Below are 22958 nucleotides of genomic sequence, written 5' to 3'. Positions count from 1 at the left end.
ATTAAATAGTAAATCATCTCAGAAAAAGACATAAGAGTTATGTGTGAGTCAAGGGCAACAGTTCTGGGCTCTTTAATAGGAGATGAAGAGGACTTTATGAAGGAGATAAATAACAGCTTAACAAACAGCCTCTGTGTGGTTCCCCCGCTTGAGGTTGGCATCCAATGACCTCAAGGATCAGGCAAATGAAGGAGAGCCAGGAATCTCTATTTCTCTGAAGACATGAAAAAATAATGTGCAGAGAAATTGGAGGACAGATATTCAGAAGGGGACCTGCAGGGAGTGGGGACAAGTGATGAATTGTGGGGGTGGGGCGGCATGCAGAGCGGCAGTGAGGGTTGGTGATATGAGACAAGGCCGGTCAAATGTAGAGGACACGTTGACATACAGACAGATCTACAGAACAGTGGGAAACTGGAGGATATTAAAAAACAAACTAATAGAGTATGGAGGTGAAATTGTGTGGCTTATTCTCATTAGGGGTATGCTGGAGCCTATCCCAAAAGGCACGGTAGACCCTGGACTCACATTTATACCTATGGACAATTTAGCGTCTCCAATTAACATTCTGTTTTATTGGTTGAACTTGTTATGAGTACTCAGTAATGTGTTCTCAACTGTCATATTTAATATGGAGAATATGGAATATTGATTAACATAGGAGTCTTTTGGAATTATTTTAGACAATACAACTTATTAGATACATTCAGATTCAGATGACCCCCCCCCCACCCAAAAAAATATATATATATCCTAGATTCACTCCTGGCTAGTGCTAACTCAACAGTCCTGGCTTTTCATTATTAATTGTAATATTAATTATATTGCATTATATTAAAATGGTTATATTACAAGTAGCGTAGGAGACCCGAGTTCAATTCCACCCTCGGCCATCTCTGTGTGGAGTTTGCATGTTCTCCCCGTGCATACGTGGGTTTTCTCTGGGTACTCCGGTTTCCTCCCACATTCCAAAAAAACATGCTAGGTTAATTAGCGACTCCAAATTGTCCATAGGTATGAATGTGAGTGTGAATGGTTGTTTGTCTATATGTGCCCTGTGATTGGCTGGCGACCAGTCCACGGTGTACCCCGCCTCTCGCATGAAGACAGTTAGGATAGGCTCCAGCACCCCCGCGACCCTCGTGAGGAAAAGCGGTAGAAAATGAATGAATGAATTTACTACTACTATTACAACTGTAATTTATATAGTTATTTATTGTAACGATCATTGAGGACATATTGATATGGCATGTGACTTTAACACGCTGATGTTTTGGGGGTGTTCCCCTCAAAGTAGAAGATGAAAAACAGCATGTGCAATGAGGCATGGACTACAATAATCTAATTTGACCTCTTGCAAGTATAATGTTTACCGTCACTGACTATTTAGTCTTTACACACTGATAAAAAGCCTTTTAACTGCCTACATACAACCTTTTAGGTATCTCCCCTTGTACATCACCTGCAGCAAATAGAAAAAAAGACTTCCCTGTATGATTGAAAACGTCCCTTCCAAAAGAGAAACTTGTTAAAATGAACAATAAAGCAGCAAAATAAAAAGTTGTTGGTATTTTATTTATAACATGTCCTTTAACTTTAAGTATATCCGGCCAAGCCAGTACTCCCTGATGCTGTTTAACATTTTTATCTGCTCTTCATTTTCTGCGAAAAATAGCATTTCCCGTTAACACCCTATAAAAGTTTTCACATCCCACATTGTTCATAAAAACAGAATGACGCATGGCTCCTTGTGCTATGGCTGACATTGTGGCCCATGAGAAACAACGTTATGGTTCATCGGGGTTTCTTTATGAAGTCGGTATAGTTTATCTCCTCCTGTCTTTAAAAAAAAAAAAAAAAAAAGAAGTCACCTCTGCAAGGCTTCTGTGTATTATGATATGTGTCTATCAAAGTTTTTGGAAGAATTTACCTGTGATGCTTGTACGGCAGCCATACACACAATAGAGCGTCCTTTTTTTGGCAAAAAATTCACTGGCGTGACTCGGCAGGTACACAAGCATGGCTGAACGAACACACACACACACACTTCGTCACTCTTCCAAGGTTCATTTGTCAAGATGACAGCTGGACTCTCACTGAGATGGTTTGTGCCAAGCAGAATCCTATGCAAAAGCCTGCTTGAGTGGGGTCCAGAACATCCCTCAGAAACATATCCACACTCGCCAAAAGGTTGTGCTGCTTGGAGTGTGTACAGAGAGTATGTACAGTAAGTGTGTGTGTGTGTGTGTGTGTGTGTGCACAAGTGAGGAAGTTGATCTTTGGTTCCAGCATGTGTGGATGTGTTAACGGAGAAATAATACGTCCGGCCTCTTTACAGTTTGGCAAGGATCTGCCACATGTTGTCAGATTTTCAGACATTAAATGCACCTGCTGCATCATAACACCTTTACACCCTCCCTCTGCTACATTCATGTGCCCTTGGAAGTCTGTGTTATACCTATGAAGAGTGTTATTTGCTTGCCCTACTGCTTTTTTTATCAGCATATGATCTGCCTTGCTATGCATTTAAATAACCTTTTGCTTTCCTTCCTTTGTTGAGGTTTGCAAAAAAAAGGAGCTGATGGGCTGTAAATGCAAGAATATTTTTTTTTAAATAAAAGCACAAGAAAAACATTCTCATTTTGTTCACTTGGTTGCTAGACAACAGTGTTTTGGCTGCGTGCAATTGAATAGTTCTTGAATCTTTCTAAAACAGACACAAAACGCTGCAGCGTCGATTCTTGACACTCGACAACAGAGCCAAATCACTCTGGTTCTGTGTTTACCTTTCACTGGCTTGCAGATTGTTTTATAGTTGATTCTAAACTTGGGCAACTCATGGTACTACTATATATGATATATGATGATATATTTTTGTTTATAGAGCGCTTTTCAAAAACTCAAACACACCCAATCCAATACATATGTAGCAAAATAACAGTCGAAAGTCAGACCCAAAAAGCAGGTTAGTAGTTAAAAATAAGTTAAAAGACGAGAGAATTTCTAAATATGGACGTTTTAAAGACTAATACAGTAAACCTCGGATATATCGGACTCGGATATATCGGAAATTCGCTCAGAACGGACAGATAAAAAAGAACCGATTTTTCTGTAATGCATTTCCAATAAAATTCATTGCATATATCGGATTTTTTATAACGGATTTCGCCTATTTCGGACAAAATCTCCAGTCCCGTTCCAATGCATTTCCATTAAATTTCCCTCGCATATATCGGATGGCTGCATCGTGGCGCTCCGATTCGCCGAATCGTGACAGGCCGCTATACGACGTCATTTGCAGCGTTTGCAGCGTTTGCAGCGTTGCCTGCGCGTCCAGGTACATTGGAAACATAGTCAAGGAAGTGCCTTTTTATAATGGATAAAATCCGATTTACGCATATACCGGATATAAATCCGATATATGCGTAAAACGGACATTTTCCGGTATACGCATATAACGGATTTCGCTTATATCGGACAAAACCAGTGGGAACAATTGAATCCGATATATGCGAGGTTTAGTGTATGTTAAAAGCAATGGGGAATACGTGTGTTTTTAAGTTAGTCTTGAACGTGTCCCAAATGTGTGGCGACTGAGTTCCAAAAGGGAAGAGGCAGCAACAGAAAAGGATTGGTGGCTGGTTCTAGGAACAGTCAGGAGGTTTGTATCTGGGGAGCGGACGGGACGGGAACGGGTGTATCGATATCGATATCGGACGATACTTGTTTTAACACCCCGATCAGCTCTGCCCCAAATGCAGCATTCAGAACAACCATGTGTGACTTTTCTGTCTTGGTGAGAATGATATAAGTTTTGCACCCTGCAAAATGTGCCTCAAAAAAATGTCTCACCTGGGTGGCGCTTGGTTTTCAAGGCTCGTAATGATCATCAGTCACGCCCCCCATCCCAAACTGTTGTAGTTGAAAGTGTGGGCGAAATTGGTACGGATTTGGAAGCATAAAGGCACTATAGTATGTAGCACTTGTAGTGCAGGAGGAACTTTTGTTGTGTGCGGGTTTGCGTCAGGCTCCAGATGACGTGTGACGTGTGTACCCTCTGCAACCACTTCTGATTCCTTGAGCACGCATGTGGTAGGTGCACGTCATAACGAAATGTACTCGTTATGCTTGTTTGGGGTTTTTTTTCTTGGTTACGGAGTCGCCATAGCGGGTCTTTTTGACCCGCATACTGATTCGGCTTGAGCTCTTTATATTCCGGATGCCTTTCTTGATGAATACCGCTGATGCTAACTAGTGGAGATTCGAACCCGAGTCCAGAACGCTAACCACTACACCAAATGCATTGTCTGGCTTGTCCCTAATTCTAACTACATTTACAGGTCAGAAAAGTGGAAAAAAACATAATAGGTCCCCTTTAAAGTCCCTGGTGCTCTTTATTCTAATTACCTAGATTGGGTATGCTGGAAAGCAAGCTACAGTACCAGGGGGTCCTTGATTCTGTCCTTGTCCAAGCCTTTGGGAAGTCAGTCATACATCCATCACATCCCATATTTCACAATTTAATCAATGCACTAATGAAAAAGTGGCACAGAGCACAAACAAGGCGGATAAAAAAAAAAAACCCTCACACTCCCAGCCACAACTAAAGGGCGGGGTTGTTCTTTATCTGCCACTACAAATGCTGCCTTATTTTCATTTTCTGTGCCTGGGAGAAAGGAGATTCATTCCATTGTTACCTCCAGGGAGAATAGCACCTCTAATTTGCCATAAGCCTGCACTATTAAAGACCAGATGTCTTTCATGCAGCAATAACTGGAAAAGTCATTCACTGCTTAACTTCCATTTCTCCATGTTATTGTGAGTAATACGAAGGATGGTCTTTTAATACAGTCACATGCATCACCTCCGGCTATTATTAGGGTGGCACAAAGGCACAGTGAGCATACTCTCTCATGCACCAAGCTGCATGAATCTGAAAAATGTGTCTTTTTTTTTTTTTTGTTGCTTTTTTAAATGTCAAAATATTTCCTTCTGAATACGGCACAGCGCTGAGATAATTAAAGTCCTTGTTTGCGGTTGGCATTTCTTGATCTATATTCACGAATTAAATTGTATCAGACATTATCATATCAGATATTCCAATTGTGTGATGTATAAGATTTGTTTGCAATCATTGTTCAGCACAGTGAAAAAATACCAATTATACACACGCAATCTTCCCGTTAAATGTTTTTAAGTTTAATATATTGAAATTATTTATTATTGGTGAAAGGTAGAATTATGTAGTTCTTTGGATATTATTTATGTGATCGTCATAAAAGTTTGATGCACTCCTATAGCTATTTATTGTGATTTATTCTGATTGTGTTTGCTTGGGTTTGACACTTGGGTGGTGGCCCAAACATCCATTCACAAACAAAACATAGTTCTATTGAGAGTACACTGTACAGCAACAAAACAAGAGCCTGTCAGATGATGCACATATGCTGTATAAAAGGTCTCTCCTCCCATACAAGGGTGCTCTACAGAGCTTAGAAGCCTTTCTGTGACGCGTTGTCCCATATCTATATTTCATGCACCTGTCAGGCTTTACCGTCCTATTGGGGGAACATATTTGCCTGTTTGTTCCTGTCGGGATTCACATTCTTGGAGAAGGTTCCACAGTGTTAGGCTTTAGAGCTGTGAAAGGTCTGGCTTTTAAGCCCTTTATGGTTTTACTATCTGCAAGTGACAAATTGTCTCAGCTGTGCACTGGCGTCATTGGGTTCCAATTTCGGGGTGTAGCGCTGAGTGTTTTGTTGTTTTTCAGCGCCTCTGCCAGGCCCAATATTCAACATATCTTCTTCAACATGGTTTTCAGATTACATACTGTTCAGTTGTTCAGTATGCTGAGGTTCATATTGGGAGTGACCAGGATGGATAGGATCAGGGACGAGTACATCAGAGGGACATGTAAGGTCTGGCTTTTAGCCCTTTATGGTTTTACTATCTGCAAGTGACAAATTGTCTCAGCTGTGCACTGGCGTCATTGGGCTCCAATTTTGGGGCGTAGCGGTGAGTGTTTTGTTGTTTTTCAGCGCCTCTGCCAGGCCCAATATTCAACATATCTTCTTCAACATGGTTTGCAGGATACATAGTGTTCAGTTGTTCAGTATGCTGAGGTTCATATTGGGAGTGACCAGGATGGATAGGATCAGGAACGAGTACATCAGAGGGACATGTAAGGTCTGGCTTTTAGCCCTTTATGGTTTTACTATCTGCAAGTGACAAATTGTCTCAGCTGTGCACTGGCGTCATTGGGTTCCAATTTCGGGGTGTAGCGCTGAGTGTTTTGTTGTTTTTCAGCGCCTCTGCCAGGCCCAATATTCAACATATCTTCTTCAACATGGTTTTTAGGATACATAGTGTTCAGTTGTTCAGTATGCTGAGGTTCATATTGGGAGTGACCAGGATGGATAGGATCAGGGACGAGTACATCAGAGGGACATGTAAGGTCTGGCTTTTAGCCCTTTATGGTTTTACTATCTGCAAGTGACAAATTGTCTCAGCTGTGCACTGGTGTCATTGGGTTCCGATTTCGGGGTTTAGCGGTGAGTGTTTTGTTGTTTTTCAGCGCCTCTGCCAGGCCCAATATTCAACATATATTCTTCAACATGGTTTTCAGGATATATACTGTTCAGTTCTTCAGTATGCTGAGGTTCATATTGGGAGTGACCAGGATGGATAGGATCAGGAACGAGTACATCAGAGGGACATTACATGTTAGAGGCCAGACTGAGATGGTTGGGACATGTCTAGAGGAGAGATAGTGAATATATTGGTAGAAGGATGCTGCGTTTAGAGCCGCCAGGAGGTTTATGGATGTCGTGAAGGAGGACATGAGGGTAGTTGGTGTGAGAGAGAAGGAGATTGATTTGCTGTGGTGACCCTTGATGGGAAAATCCGAAAGAAAAAGAAGAAGATACTGTTAGTTGTTCATAAATGGGTGATATCTGATTTCAGATATTTGTTGTAGTTGAAGTAAACTGATGTTTAAACAATTCTGCTGTTTGCACATTTTATTCCATCCTTGGGTCCCTTCGACCCGGCCGGCTGGGGGTTCCTCCCTTTAATGTGGGGGTTCACCCGTCTGTCGGAGTGGGGGGGCCGGGTGCTGGTCCCCCGATGGCACGGCCTGCAGCTCTTCCCAGTGTGGACGGCCCCAAAGGTGGCGTTTCCTTGATCCTCAGTGCCATGCCATGTCTCCCTACTGTGTGTGATTGTGTGTGGGTGTGTGTGTGTGTCAAGTTGTGTTAATTGTGGTAATTGTTTTAATTCTGTAAAGCACTTTGTGTTGCATGTCTTTGCAGGAAAAGTGCTATACAAATAAAGTTGATTTGATTTGATTATTCGACGCACTTATAAACAAGATGCATGAGTACATACTGTATGATAGAATGGTCAGGTGTTCTTTGTTTCCACTTCCAGTGGGGTGATCATTTCTCCCTTGATTTAGTTAAGTGTAGCAGAGTGATAAAGATCAAGGCAGAGACAAGTTGTCAGTAATGAAGGCGACTGCTTTGATCAGCCAATAAATAGGTCATTTAAACAGGGTCTGCTATCTGATGCTGGTTGATTACAGTTATGACTCCGTCTCTTCCACTATTAAATCTTAGTTCATTATTGCTTGCTTGATTAATTAACCAAAACTGCTTTTGATTTGTTTTTATTTTGAGAATGATTTATCATGACATTTTATGAAAGTGTGTGACTGTCCTGAATGTGATATCTGAACTTTGACTACCCACTTTTTGGGGGGGGCAAATTGATGAAACACACACATATAATTGACTTTTTGAGGTTTCAGACTTTCCCACTGACAGGGTTCAACTAAGTATCTTGCACATATTTCCGTAGAATCTAAAAGGGCAGAATGACAGTGAGAACTGCTCATTATTGAAACGACATCCCGCTGCCACAATCTTCTGCGATAAAAGGAGGAGACCGATAAGGTGTTGAGACAGCCTGCTGATTCATTTTCTTTGACGTTAGTTATTTTAGCTGTGTCAAAAATAACGCCTTAATGGTGGTAACTGATTTTAAAAAAAAAATACATTAAGCTTTTTAGCAGTAATTAATGCATGCGCATCATGGCAAGCCACACTTCTCTGTTGACAGAGACAGAAGGCGAGTGCAGTGTCCCCAAAGTCTAGTACTCTTTTAGAACTTTATTCTAAACCGAAGCACGTCAACAACAGTGCAATACCAACACCATTTACATAGACGTTTAAGGACGTCTTTTGCTTACAGATCAAAGTCTTATGCATCTTGTGTGTGAAATTTAAACTTGTAGGCAATGTATCTCTGTCCCAGTAGGGGGCAATAGTTCTATTTTCCTCCAATCGGCAGCAAGAGCTTGGTTATGAAGAAGACAGAAGTCGGTGACCCGACAAAAATACAGTCAGCTTATACTGGCACAGCGTTTGTCTGGCTGTGGATCTGTCGTGATGGTGAAGAATAGGGGTGACGTTGGTGGCGCCGTTGTTTTTGTTAGTCTATAAATACTTTACACACACAGATACACACTGAATAAATGTAGATATTTAGTCATCAAAATATTTTGTTCCTGTGTTGTTTTTGTTGTTTGGTGGAAGTAAACAACTGTTCAGATGTTTGAGGTGTCACAAAACAAAAAATATGGACAGTCACCGTTTTGCTTGTTTGTCAAAATCAGGTGTTTTTTTTCCTGAAACTACCCTATGTTCTACTGCCGATTTATAAATACCCCAAAAGGCTAGAAACAAACTGTCTTGGCTGATGAAAGAAGAGAGTCTAGAGCAGGGGTCTCAAACTCTATTTACCTAGGGGCCACTGGAGCTCGGGTCTGGGCAAGGTTGGGTTTTCCAAAAAAAATTATTAAAAACAGAAAAATATACAAAGTTTTTCAGTGCTTTGGTTCCGATTTTCTACAATAAAAGCTCTGATAAAACATTCCACTGTTCTCAAATATCTTAATTATTATTTTTCTGCACAAAATAAGATGAAAAATAAATAAATCAAGAATAAAGAAAATCAATCAATCAGTAATAAATAAATGTAATAATAATAATAGAACGGCAAATAATAAAAACTTAAGAAACCACATATAGTTGGTGGGTAGACAAATTATTTTTTTCAGATTAAAATTCATTCATTCATTCATTTTCTACCGCTTTTCCTCACAAGGGTCGCGGGGGTGCTGGAGCCTATCCCAGCTGTCTTTGGGCGAGAGGCGGGGTCAGATTAAAATGAACAAAGCATTATTAGAGCCCTGTAGACATGACAAAACACGACTATAGTCACATTTATACTTTTTTTATTTACAACATATTGCGCAACTGCAGGGTCTTGAGACACATGCTAACTCGCAAACTAGAGAGCTAGCGACCTAAACGGTAGCCTTCAAGTTATTTCCTTTAAACTTAAATAGCCAAAAACTTACCACTTCCACACGGATAGGGAGGATAACTATTAACAGTTATTTAACCTTTAACATGAACATTAATCAAATGTAATAATTTTTTCTGGGTACATGATACCATACAGCATCCATATCAAACTTGCGCGGGCCACACTAACATTAAACTTTCATATCAAGGCGGGGGCCTCAAACTAGTGTCCTGTGGGCCACATTCGGCCCGCGGGCCGCGTGTTTGAAACCCCTGGTCTAGAGTTTCTTTACATACGTTCAATCCTTATGTAGTCCTAAAAGTAAATATTCTGTGGGTCTTGAAAGTTCAGCAAACATGCCACAAAACTGTCTTCTCTGAAAATGGCTGGCAATCATTGAGTTAATGTTATTTGCATTGCAGCCTCAGCAGCTCCACACAAAAGGGAAAGCTAATTGCCTTGAATGTCATTACAACCAACGTCCCAAACAGGGCGACTTAAGAGAACACCAAAATCAAAGGGGCAATACAATTTGTGGAAGCTATCGCTTCCTACTGGGGAGGATTTACTCCATGCCAAGGCCAACAGACTGAAGTCGTTTTATTTTCCATGCATGCTGTCTGTCCTCATGAAACCTGAAGCAAATCAAGGGAAAGTGAGCACAGCGTCGGGGAGAGACCAGTGGAAATAGACGGCGGGACGCTAAGGCTGAGTGAAAGAGTTGGAATGTACGAGAAAGAGACAAAGAAAAGGGGAGGAGAACGTAGGGAAGAAATATTTGGGCATGTAATAATGACTTCAAATGGGACACAATCCATAGCTGGAGTTCGCAGTCCGGCCTGTCCTTCATCCCCTGGTTGGTGGGGGTAATTTCCGTACATTTCAGGATCCGAGATTATAGAGTCTTTGAAGGAGTTGATGGTTGTTAATTATCAGTACTCGCAGGAGTCATTCTCATACATTTATGCACGAAAAGAAAAGTACCCTCATCACTTCCTTGAGGTTGGGAGTTGATGGTTCATGTTTGTTTGATCAGAGAGACACGCCTGCCTCATGTGTTCCTGTTGTAGGTTCCTGTTGGTGATGCTGACAGGTATTTTTACGACAGTACGGAAAGGTAGGATGACACCTGTCTAGTATGGTATGGCCTTCCCATGCCCTTATTAGTTGCTCTGGCTCTTTTTTTGCTCAGTAGACCAGCATTCCTGGCATGTCAGACAGGAGGCTAAATTGGTTCCTCAAGTGGTGAAAGATGGAGACAACTTTGGACAGACTCTTCTGACGCATTCAGACTCTTCACTGAAGTAGTCATTGAGCTGGAAAAAAAAATATCCAGTCGTTTTGTGTGTGTGTGTGTGTGTGTGTGTGTGTGTGTGTGTGTGTTGGCCTTCGCCATTTTGATATAATTGTAACTTTTTCTTTTTTGCCTTGTTTTAGCATGCTAAGGTCCTCCACATCCACTACCATATTTTACACCTGATGCATCCATCCATTTTCTGTACCGGGTCGCTGGAGCCTATCCCAGCTGTCTTCGGGCGAGAGACGGTGTGCACCATGGACTGGTAGCTAGCCAATCACAGGGCACATATAGACAAACAACCATTCACACTCACATTCATACCTATGGACAATTTGGAGTCGCCAATTAACCTATGTGGGAGGAAACCGGAATTCATTCACTTTCTGCCACTTATCCTCACGAGAGTCGCGGGGAGTGCTGGAGCCTATCCCAGCTGTCTTCGGGCAAGAGGCGGGGTACACCCTGCCAGCCAATCACAGGGCACATATAGACAAACAACCATTCGCCAACACACTCACATTCATACTTTTGGACAACTCAAAGTCACCTACTAACCTATGTAGGAGGAAACCGGAATACCCGCAAAAAACCCAGAGAACATGCAAACTCCACACAGAGCAGGGAATTGAATCCAGGTCTCCTAGCTGTGTGGCCTGCGTGCTAACCACTTGAAGGAACTTGCCTCACATTACCCACGAAGCATTGAGCTTTTTAAACGGGATCTATTATGCTCATATTCCGGCGGTATTGGAGTTATGGACTCCTATAGAGCTGCTACACAATATAATCCATACAGAAAGCTTTCTAGACCTTCCAGATCCTGCACCTCATTCTGTAGTATTACCATAGATTTCCTGCTTCCGACCAAAACGGTCTATTTAATTTATACACCCTAATCTCTCGATTGGCTACTATGAAATAAAGAGCTATTTGTTCGTCACGGATTCGTGCATGCTACAATATGCTATTTTATGACGTGGACATATGCGGGTTATCCGATATGGCTTATATATGTACAATTTTTTCCTCTAAATTTAGTGGTTGAGTGTGTTACCAATACATCGGAATTTCCAACACAACTATTTCATTCCCTCGTCTAATTTGTATTTCTGTTCACAACATGTTTGTATCCCCGGTCTGGCACCAGCCAGTCTTTGACAATCAACAATAAACGTGTCTTGATTTCTTCTCTTCCCCCTAAAGTGTTGACTTCTTTATTTAATTTTTTTTTTTGGAATCAGTGCAAACAGAATGGTCCCTGCGGCAACACTAATGGAGTCCTTGAGCATGCGGTAGCTTGGAATGTCATTTGGTGATGAATGTGTGTGTGTGTATGTCTGTGCAACAGTGTGTGTGCCCTTTTGGTGTGTCGTTTTACTGTGTGGGTCTTTTGTGAAGAGTATGCAGTGTCAGGTCTTGGAAACTGTAGTGTTGGAAGGACGCAATTATTAAGTCAGAAGCTCAGAACAACAATATTGTTTGTTGAACAATATAGATACTGTGCACATTGCATTAAATTTACTGTAATGCGATCTCTATGTGTTTTATTATAGTCTCTATAAATCAGAAAATCAAACCACATTCAAGCATGCTCAAGCGTACACTGTGAAATGTTTGAACAAATAGTAATAAAATCAAAGTACTTACTTCATAAAACAGTCTTGTCATACTGCTGTCATACGGCGGTAAACAATTGTAAAATATATGTGAAATAAAATTGGGATTATCAAACGTTTTATAAACTGCCGCCATCTTGGCGTGACGACATTTCGAGAACACATTCCGGCAACCGAATATAGTTAATCTTCAAACAGCTAAAATAATGCATAAGGCTAAAAACAACCAATTACCTAAAAATTTCATCCAGAAATAGGAAATATGAGAAACATGATCTCAGGGGAGAACTAAATTTGAAACATTTATATGCTAGGACTAAGTTAAAAAGCCATAGCATTTCAGTATGTGGAATCAAACTATGGAATGGATTGAGTAAGGACCTCAAACAATGCACAACGATGAGCCAATTCAAGAAACAATACAAGCAGTTGATGTTTGCTAAATACAAGGATGAAGAGTCTTGAACCAGTCATGATGTGCTATATATATCACTATATTGACACTTACTATGGTACACATTATGTCATTGTATGGTCATATCACCTCGTACTTAGGTACAAGGTACATTATTTAAAAAAAAAAATGGAAAGCAGGAAGTGAACAAATGTAACAGTTACTGATTGTAAAAGTACCAGATGGAGGGGTAGGATTTAATAAGCTTTGCTTCTTCCTACTCCTTTTGGACATGTGGAACTGTGAACTGATTATGTGATGCATTCAATTGTAATCTGATGCATGTTCAAATGAAATAAAACCATTACCATTACATGTCTCAAAAAGAAAGATCTGGCTCGTGACGAACACCAACAGGAGGGCCCACATTACACCTGTGTTCAAATCCCTTCACTGGCTCCCTGTTGTATACCGTGTCCAGTATAAAATGTTGGTGCTTACTTTCCGAGCCATCCATGATCAGGCCCCTGCATACCTTTGCCATCTTATAAAGCCCTACACTGGTTCCACGGACTTCCTTTAAAGCTTGAGGAGATAGATAATTCAAAGCAATGGAATGATTTTCCTCTCAACCTGCGTTCTTTCGACTCAGTGGATGCTTTTAAAAAAGGATCTAAAGACTTATTTGTTTAGACAAGCATTTTAACTTATACTGACTCATATTTGCTGATTGTATTTTATATATGTGCATGATGTTTTTATGTTGTTAAGTGCTTTGTGACTTTGTCTGTGGAAAGTGCTATAGAAATAAAGCTTACTTACTTTGTGCAGACTGTGAGCAATTGCTTATCTACCCCTGGCATGAAACTCCATACTATTATTCTAAGATTTGTGGAATAGAACGCGTAAAAAAATCTTTATTTACTCACTGAAAGTGACAGATGGACTGGAAGAGTAACAGCGATGGCTGTTTAGCTACCAACATTTTCCTGCAACCGGATTCAAACACAGATACAACAAAGGGAAAATTCACAAAAATAACACAATAATAACATTCACTCATATTGTGATGGGTACAATGTAACGGCACTATCTCCTTTCTCTCTAGTCTTCTTCCAGAGAGTCAAAAAGTGTCAATATTTCAACATTCGAGCAGACATTTAACACGTTTGATTTTTGATGGTGTCATGACCACTTTAAAGTCTTCCACTCAATAAATCTTGTTTGTTTTTTTCTTGCTGCAACAGATTCGTTCAGACCAGGATCAGGACATTTCCATCCGATACAGCATCACTGGGGTAGGAGCGGATCAACCACCTAACGAGGTCTTCAACATCGACCCCGTGCTTGGAAAGATGTTTGTCACCAAACCTTTGGATCGAGAACATCGGTCATCCTACCATGTGAGACTCTCTACATCTGTACACACACACCTTGAGCTTTAGATCTATGAAAATATTTAATTGCTCGTAAGAACTGCGATAGTAGATGGCTGAAACAAACGTTTTTTCATAGTTCGGCTGAATAATAAAGCCTTATTACTTTGCCCTGTGGTTGTCTTGTTCGGCTGTAAAGGGCAATCCAAGTATATGATAATACTTATTTTATATTTCTGATCCGATACTGAGTAAAAATCAGGCTGGTGTCGGTGATACCAATACAAATCTGTCTGGTAACTAAGATTAAGATTAAGATATGCCTTTATTCGTCCCTCAGTGGGGAAATTTGTATTGCACAGCAGCAAGAGTACAGAGTCAGTTAAGCAGTACAAAATACACAATATAGAAAAATAAACAAAAAACAAAAAAACTACTACTCTGGTCTGTAATTGCTCTAAATTGATGTGCCTTAGTTCATCACTATTATATCTAGTCTACTCATTAGTTCCTCACTACTGTATTTTTGTGTACCTTATTGTAAATTGAGACCTGAAAACAATCACATTCAAAATTCACACATCGATCGATATTTTGATTTGAGAAGTGATTTCAGAGCAGGAAGAGCTGGTATGTATGAGAAGTATCGCAATTTCATTATCGATCCGCACATCAATAGTTGTCAGGAGTGAGAGAAGCAAAATCAGATCCTGTCACATTTTCAAATATACCATTTTTTATCCTTCATGATGGTTGCCGATAATTTTTGATGCCACCGGTGTGATTCACTGTCTTGGAGTCCTGATGGAGATGAAACTGTAATAGTTAACTAAAAAAGAAGAAAAGGTGACCTTGTCCTTTCTCTCAGTGTTTCTTTACAGTCCGTCAATGCATTCATTCACCTACGTATTAACTCCGCTGTGCGCATGTAACTACTTGTTTTTTATTGAGCACGTTTGTTCTTAAGAGAAGCTCCAACCAATGAGTTGATTTGTTAAAACAGTTCATGTTTGTGTTTATTGTGTGTTAATCTCTGATAAAAGTTGCTGTTAGAACACCAGGGAGCATACATATTAAATATTATGAAACTTTAGTTTAATTAAATGTATTTGTTTAACAAATGCAACCATTTAACCGTGCAAAAAGATGCATTCCTCCAAGAATGCATGTTCCGTCACAACGTCGTCCCTTTGTCAAATAGAGAACACCACCCTCCATGCCCCCATGCATTTCAAGATAATAACTATAATGTGAACCCAGAATTACATTTCGCCTTCTTTAAACATAGCTGTAATCTCTAACTCCCGCTGCCATTGAATTAACAATGTGTGAGAGTACATGCGGAATGGTGGGAAGACAGTGGGGAGAGATAAAGGACCTGGCTCTCAGCAGGCGAGATGGGATGGCAGCGCACGGATATTGGGTGCAGGACAGATCAGACAATGCAGTGGAGAAAGTAAAGTCAAATTAACCTCCGGGAGACCTGGAGACGCAATTTCAGTGAAGGTGCAAAATGGAAGCAGATGGTGAGGAGGAGAGGATGGGCTCCAGTGGAGAGGATCTCCACCTCTCAGTCTAGTAGAAGGCATCGGAAGCTTCTGCTTATGTGCCGCATGCTGCAATGAGCCAGCAGGCGATTTCACTTATCTCATGTCTTGTCATCTCCAAAATGCTTATTCCCCCCCTCTCAGCCGAGCTGTGATGAAAGAGTACCTCAATCTTCCATACATGACCAAGGAATACAATGTTTTTATGTGTAAAGGTTTTCCAATTTATTCCCTCTCCCTCCAGGCTTTCTTTAACTGTAGTAGCTTTCATTCTCCTAGTTTGACATCCCTTTTGATAAATACCCCTTGCTTCAAATACAAAAATATACAACAGTGTGTAAAGTTCCCTTCAGGGACTATAAGCAGCACAGGAAAAAAAATATATATATAGTGGTTTCTCGTGTTCTGTATGGGCTGTTTTTTATACAGAAGAATATCAATAAAAAAATCTGCCCAATGATATCAACATTTCATTGCTTGCCGATCGGTATCGGCTGATCCCAATTAAAAAAGGACGGCATCGATATCGGCCACACTCGCCGCAGCATTCAAAACAAACATGTCAGCCGTGTGTGGGACTTCCTGTTTTTGTGAAATGTGCCTCAAAAATGTCTTTAGAATGTTTTAGAATGGTGTGGCATTTGGGGCCGGACACTTGGCAGGGTGTGATGATTATAGGTTATCACATGGTTTGTCTGATACTGGCACGCGGGGGCATGATACTGGGCCTGATACCAGACAAACCATGTGATGATCTTATTATCACATACTATTTAATATTTACTATTATACTAATATTTACTATACTATTTAGTATTTAACCGCTGACATGTTGACAGAGCACAGACGGCAGCAAAACAAACGCTGTGTGTTCACGCTCGTGCGCTGTTCTCTAATTGGTTGTTTCACGGGCACGATACCAGAGCAGCACGCTCTGAGTGGACAGCTACGGGGGGCTGATACTGGACATGGTTAAACTCTATATTTTATCAGTATCACTGCCCTGGACTTTGACACAGTATCATTTTGGCCTTTTCCCGTATCATTCATGGGCGGTTTCTAGGGTACAGGGCTAATTAATACTGTAGTATGTGATAACTGACCATACGTACGTCAAGGAGCAGAGCAGCAGCTATAAAACCACGGTCCCAAACCTCTGTACTTGCAAGGGTGGGCAAAATTTAGGCATGAGTACCACCTCAGTAAGAATTTGGGCGGGATGAGACAGATACTGTTACAGATAAATCCAGAAACAAGTACATTTCGTCATTATCCTTATTAATGTATAAAGAAAATACTCATTATGTATTCACTCTTCACGCTGAGGTGAGTTGTGATCCCAACATTTTGTTAAAATTCTGGTAAAACAACTGGCTTTGTTTGCCTTGAAATAAGCGATGAAAATAAAATGTTGCATAAATGAGTAGCTCTCTGCCATTTTCATTTAGTTTTCATTTCATTTCATTCAAGTAAAAAAAACCTTGGTGAGAACAGTGGCATGAATGAGTTTTACAGGAAACCAAAAAGGCACTTTCACTTGGGATGTAATAAAGTATCCGTATCCGGATTTTGGAAATAGTATGTATTACATAAGGCAGCCAGAAACAGGGAGAAGAGGTTGGGAGCAGATCCTGACATGAGTATTCAGTTCAGTTATAACATTATCACTGATCTTTAGGCGTCTACTTTCCAGAAAGTAAAATTTTGATACCATGTTTTGATTCTGGAAACAGCTTCATGTCCAAACTTTGTTGGAAATCCAAGTCAGTAATTCCATTGATCCAAGCACAGCTGAGGGGAATTTCTGATGAGCCGACTTTGTTTGTTATTCTGGGTTTCAAACAGGCAGAGCGCCGGTAGCCTTAAATGTGATCCTGAAAGACATGTTGCCCTGTAAAACAGACACAGCTTGCAGTAGAATAAAGTGTCTCCTGTTATACTTTACACTGAAATAACAACTACGGTAAGATATGAATTCAAAAGACATATTCCTGCAGGGGAATCACACATACTGTTTCCTATGATGCCATGTTTTCCATAAGTTTGTAATTTTGAAACTTTTAAAGGTAAGAATGTTAATATGCGAACTGTACTATAAGGAGCATTGCTATTAAAGGAAGTTAACAAGCTGAGTGTATAAAGTGTATATAAGTGTATATATAAGTGTATAAAAGTGCAATCCAAGCTTAAAGGTTCATTTTTTTATGATGCTCATGCCTTTGTATTGAGTTGTGGACTCCTATAGAGCAGCTGCACACAATAGCTTTCTACATCTTCCAGAATCTGTACCTATTCCAGCTGTATTTCTTTGGATTTCGTGCTTCTTGTGAAAACAGTCTGTTTTAATTTATTCCACCCACGGCCCCGCCTCCAGGCACGGCCACTCCCAAATGCTTAGGAGGACCTCCGTTGTTGTGGCGCTAGCGGCCGAACCCAACTTTATAGGAACCGATAAATAGTATCAGAGTTCTGAACTGATTTTTTTTTTTTAAACCTGAAGACAAAGTCTTGCAAGGGACTGGCTTGTGAATGTGCCCCCCCCCCCACCACCACCACCACCACCACCAACAGGAAGTGAAAATGAAAGCGATCAGGCATTCGAACTTCATACCATTCGCTATCTTCTTATTGAATGAGATGAGATGAGATGAAAAAAACAGGCTAATGGGTGGGTTTTCTCATATCTAAGAAAGTTATTAAAAAAAATATGGCAAATATGGGGGTGATCAACTGTATTCGCTGAGGCACTGGAGACAAGGGAGATGAAGTGTCTTGCCTGAGGACACACTGGAAGGGAGGAAGCAGGATTTGAACCACCAAAGCCACCAGTTTCTGGACGACCTGCTCGTGTCGTGCCTTTTTTTGTTAATAAAATACATTTCAAACAGACAGGCGATAATCGTGATTAAAACATTGCAATCACCTTTTGCAGTAACACAGTATGTCAGATAAATATTACAGTTACAATCGAAGTAATGTAATTCACTACTTTTCCTTTCCACAGGACAAATGCAACCAAACAATTTTTCAGCTCCTGCGTGAATAATAATGACTCATGATGATGTAACCTTTGTCTTCCAGCTCCGAGCACACGCTGTGGACATGAATGGGAACAAAGTGGAGAATCCCATTGATCTGTATATCTTTGTTATTGACATGAACGACAACAGGCCAGAGTTCAAGAACCAGGTCTACAATGGATCTGTGGATGAAGGCTCAAAACCAGGTACAGAGGCATTATGTATGATGTGAACAGTTTAAAGTGGACCTATTGTGCTCATTTCCGTGCCTTTGTATTGAGTTGTGTACTGAGAAGCAGCTACACACAATAACCCGCACAGAAAGCTTTCTAGATCTTCCAGAATCTGCACCTATTCCAGGTGTATTTTGTTGGATTTACAAAAGGATCTGTTTTAATTCATTCCACTCATGTTCTGTGGTTGGTCCCACACAGCTTGTATCTCTAACAGCTTTTACAGCTTGTACCCGGGCACACCCATATAAGGAAGTCGCCAGCTGGATGGAGCCTATGAAACCTTTATGAAACCAAACATTCAGAGCCATCTCAAACTTCTTTCAGTGCTCACTTCCAAATGCACAAACCTCATTATCTGCAACTTGGCATCGTTTAACACGATAATACGACATTCTTATTACATTTATAGGTCAGAAAAGTGTAAAAAGCTTCATAAGTTCACTTTAAATATCACATTTCATGAGCACATTTCATTACACTGATTAATCTTTGATGCAATAGACAATTTTACATGGAATTGATTATAGTCTGATTTGTTTCCCTCCCGTGCCTTTTATTTAGTTGACTGCAGCTAAACTATAAAAACCACTCCGAATGGAGACCGGAGTACCACAATTGGTTATTTTCTAACATGAACGTTTGTGTTTTATCCTTTTTGTTATTTTACACATATTAACTAGAAACTAGAATTTCACATATTAACTATAAGGTACTTATTTCAATTCTTATGTGAGTTATGTTTATCATAGAAGATGCAATTGTGGGTTTATGGAAGCCTACTTGTATTGTACAGGAGTTGGTCTTTTTCAAACATGAGTAAGCTCGTAAAAAAATGCGATCATTTAAGAAAGTTAGGAGCTGACTAACTTCAAAGTAGAGAAAAAAACACAGATTTAAGGCAATATATCATTAAACATTTGGCAACCCATAAGTAGGAAAATCCACCACTGCTACTGACGAATGTTTAGGGAAACTGTATGTCTGTGAAGTTTTTTAATTTATGATACTATGTCATGTACAGTCATTTCCGCAAAGTAGGATTCCTTATTTATGAATGCAATATTTTCCTATTTAGAGCATGATGGCTTTTTTGCGCAGATTTTTGTGATATGATACAAAAACTGAGCCGTTCGAAAACCGAGGTTTGACTTTATTTTGCTTCGTCACCAACCGCTATTGCTGTCTTTCAGTCTTGTCTCCCTACCCGATTTGCAGCAGACAATCCTCTATGGCATGTGTGACATTGAACAATGATGAACAATAATCATAAAACAGAGAGTTTCAGAATTTTTGCGCTCCAGTGGTTTCGGTGGAAGGCCAATTACAGACTTGAATTAGTTTGCAAATTAAAGAGTCATTATGGGGACCTAATCCTGTCAGGCGCAGTTTAGGACGCTCGTACAAAGGGCTTGCGTTAAACCCCTTAAGAGCGTGGATTAATGTAATTACCCTAGCCATGTGTGACACGTTCTTCATCTCCTTTTCCATCTATCGCTTTATCTCCGCAAGAACGGCATAAGGTGAAGGACTGATTGTCCCTCCACTTCAAACCACAGAGTTTGCAGTCCTATGCTGTTTTTTTCCCCTTCTTCTTTTCATCACTCACTCCATTCTTAATTCTTGCTGGGAGGCCCCACTGAGTGCTCCCTGTGGCCTCAGTGGGCCGTCATTTACAAATTGTTGCTTTGAAATGTAATGAAGTTTGAAATAGGAGCTGTGGTTACAATTATCCTCGGACAGGCGCCGTCACTACTGTGATATCACTATCACAACCAATTAGAAGTGACTTCGGGTGAGGGAGAGCAAGGAGGGAGAGATGGAGATTGGATGACGGGGGAGCAATTCTTCACAGTTGCGTGAGAGTTGTAGAGGAAGGAAAACAAACCTGCATAATTAAACGTTGCGCTGGTTTAGAGTTATTGTCTCTTATTCTACCGCCTGCCGGTTATTTATACTTTTGTCATACTGTGTTTATGTTTTATTTGGAATAGTTGTTCAACACAGATATGACAAAAAAATGTGTTTCTTCATCAGGAACGTATGTCATGCATCTTTCTGCTTTCGATGCTGATGACAACACAACGGCAAACGGAATGGTGCGCTATCGTATCCTGTCCCAGACGCCGCATAGCCCCATCCCAAATATGTTCACCATCAATAGTGAGACGGGGGATATTGTGACGGTGGCACCTGGTCTGGATCGAGAGGTAGGTCTACTAGAAGCATATACTTACCTATGTCGGTTGTTTTTTTTATTCACGTATCAACTAAGGCAGTTAGCGTAGCTTCAGAGGTATGCATAATCCACTTTGGTAACCTCCAATTTAAGATGAAGCTACTATGAATTTATTTTTTTATTTTTAATTTATATTTTTAGGATGCATTACAAAATGACTATAAAATTTTAATTCATCAGAATCTTGTATAAAAAGATACAAAACTTAACCAATATGATGAAATACCGACATTTATTTCTTGCTAAGCAAGTGGCTAACTTTTCTAATGGGATGCGCACATTGCTAGAAAAAATTCTACAAACTGTAATGTCTGTTATTGTGAAAGAAGTGAAATAAAAGATTTGAATATGTAGATAGTTTTATCACATTCTTGTTTACACAGTTAGACTGAAAACTCATTTAGCGCAAGTGACGTACGCAACAACACCAACATGCTAAACTAAGCTAACCCCGCTAGCTTCTATTCACTATTCACTCTGAATTGCCGCCAACCTTCGCTGGTGTTTATTGTCATTTTTTTGCTTTAATGTTTATAGTGAGAACGTTCTTTGTCCTCACCATGACAGGATTTTATTCATCTTATGTATCAAAGTTCGCCGCACAACTCAGCTTGTTGATGTTTATCATTTATACCGGTATTTTCCTATCAATGGAAGACTCTATAATGGGTATACCGGTATATAGAAAACATCGCCCAACCCTACAAATAATAAAAATAATAATAAATATTCGAAATATTTGATCAAACATAAAACATCAGTATGTATGAACATTAGGGACACAAACACAACATCTGTACTTTGACGACTAACCGGGCATGTGACAGGTAATGTCAGGACACTCACAAACACTTTTCACTTTTTTTTCTAAAATAAATGGCTTTCTTGAACGGTCATCTTGGTTTGTGGAGCCATAAACGTGACATGATCAAAAAATGTGTTTATTTTGGTGTCCTGGATGTGGCAGAGACATGGCTGCGAGACAGATCCTCCCCCCCTAACCTGTCAACACTGACAGACCTATTAACCACACATCATGCTGTGTCTCATGCACGTGCAGTCACGATAGAGTGGAAATATTGGAGAAAAAATGTCCTTGACACCTGTCTGCCAACCAAAAACATACATGTAATCACTACATCGGAGAAAGATGGAAAAGTAAGGAGTAACTAGAATAAATGACTTTAAAGATGGAAGGGTTTTCAAATAGCTGGAAAAGCAACACAAAGAAAAGAAATGTCCCCGCTGAACGTCTCAATCGTATTTTTACTCTGTTTATCTGTACACTGTTAATACGGCTAGTCATTGCTAATGTGGGATTAAACTTCTACCCCTAATACACAAGCGCTCTCTCGCTCACACACACAAACATTGAGAGTTATTTCTGCATGTCTGAGCATAGATGAAGGAGCTTATCTTTCTCAGATTACACTTTTCTCTAGTGTAATCGAGTCATCAACGATACAACATAAACAAATTGTTGGTTTATTCTTTTCCTTGAGTTCTATATTATTTCATATGCTATTATTATCATTATTATGGTATTATTATGGGCGGCACGGCGGTCGAGTGGTTAGCGCACAGACCTCACAGCGAGGAGACCAGGGTTCAATTCCACCCTCGGCTATCTCTGTGTGGAGTTTGCATGTTCTCCCCGTGCATGCGTGGGTTTTCTCCGGGTACTCCGGTTTCCTCCCACATTCCAAAAACATGCTAGGTTAATTGGCGACTCCAAATTGTCCATAGGTATGAATGTGAGTGTGAATGGTTGTTTGTCTATATGTGCCCTGTGATTGGATGGCGACCAGTCTAGGGTGTACCCCGCCTCTCGCCCGAAGACAGCTGGGATAGGCTCCAGCACCCC

At 40.3% G+C, this 22958-nt stretch overlaps 1 protein-coding gene across 2 annotated transcripts in view; it reads left to right on the top strand.

The window, feature by feature from the left end:
* Positions 1-22958, top strand: part of LOC131104687 (cadherin-4-like) — a 248021-nt gene that overhangs the window by 197839 nt on the left and 27224 nt on the right. For both annotated transcript variants that reach the window (XM_058052160.1, XM_058052161.1), the window contains exons 6-8: positions 13927-14082; positions 18684-18828; positions 20893-21065. In XM_058052160.1, the coding sequence (XP_057908143.1) occupies positions 13927-14082; positions 18684-18828; positions 20893-21065 (474 nt within the window). The remainder of the gene's footprint in view (positions 1-13926; positions 14083-18683; positions 18829-20892; positions 21066-22958) is intronic.

This window comes from Doryrhamphus excisus, chromosome 16 (genome assembly GCF_030265055.1).
Source record: "Doryrhamphus excisus isolate RoL2022-K1 chromosome 16, RoL_Dexc_1.0, whole genome shotgun sequence".
Taxonomy (NCBI): Eukaryota; Metazoa; Chordata; class Actinopteri; order Syngnathiformes; family Syngnathidae; genus Doryrhamphus; species Doryrhamphus excisus.
This window is presented reverse-complemented; position numbering and strand designations above follow the sequence as displayed.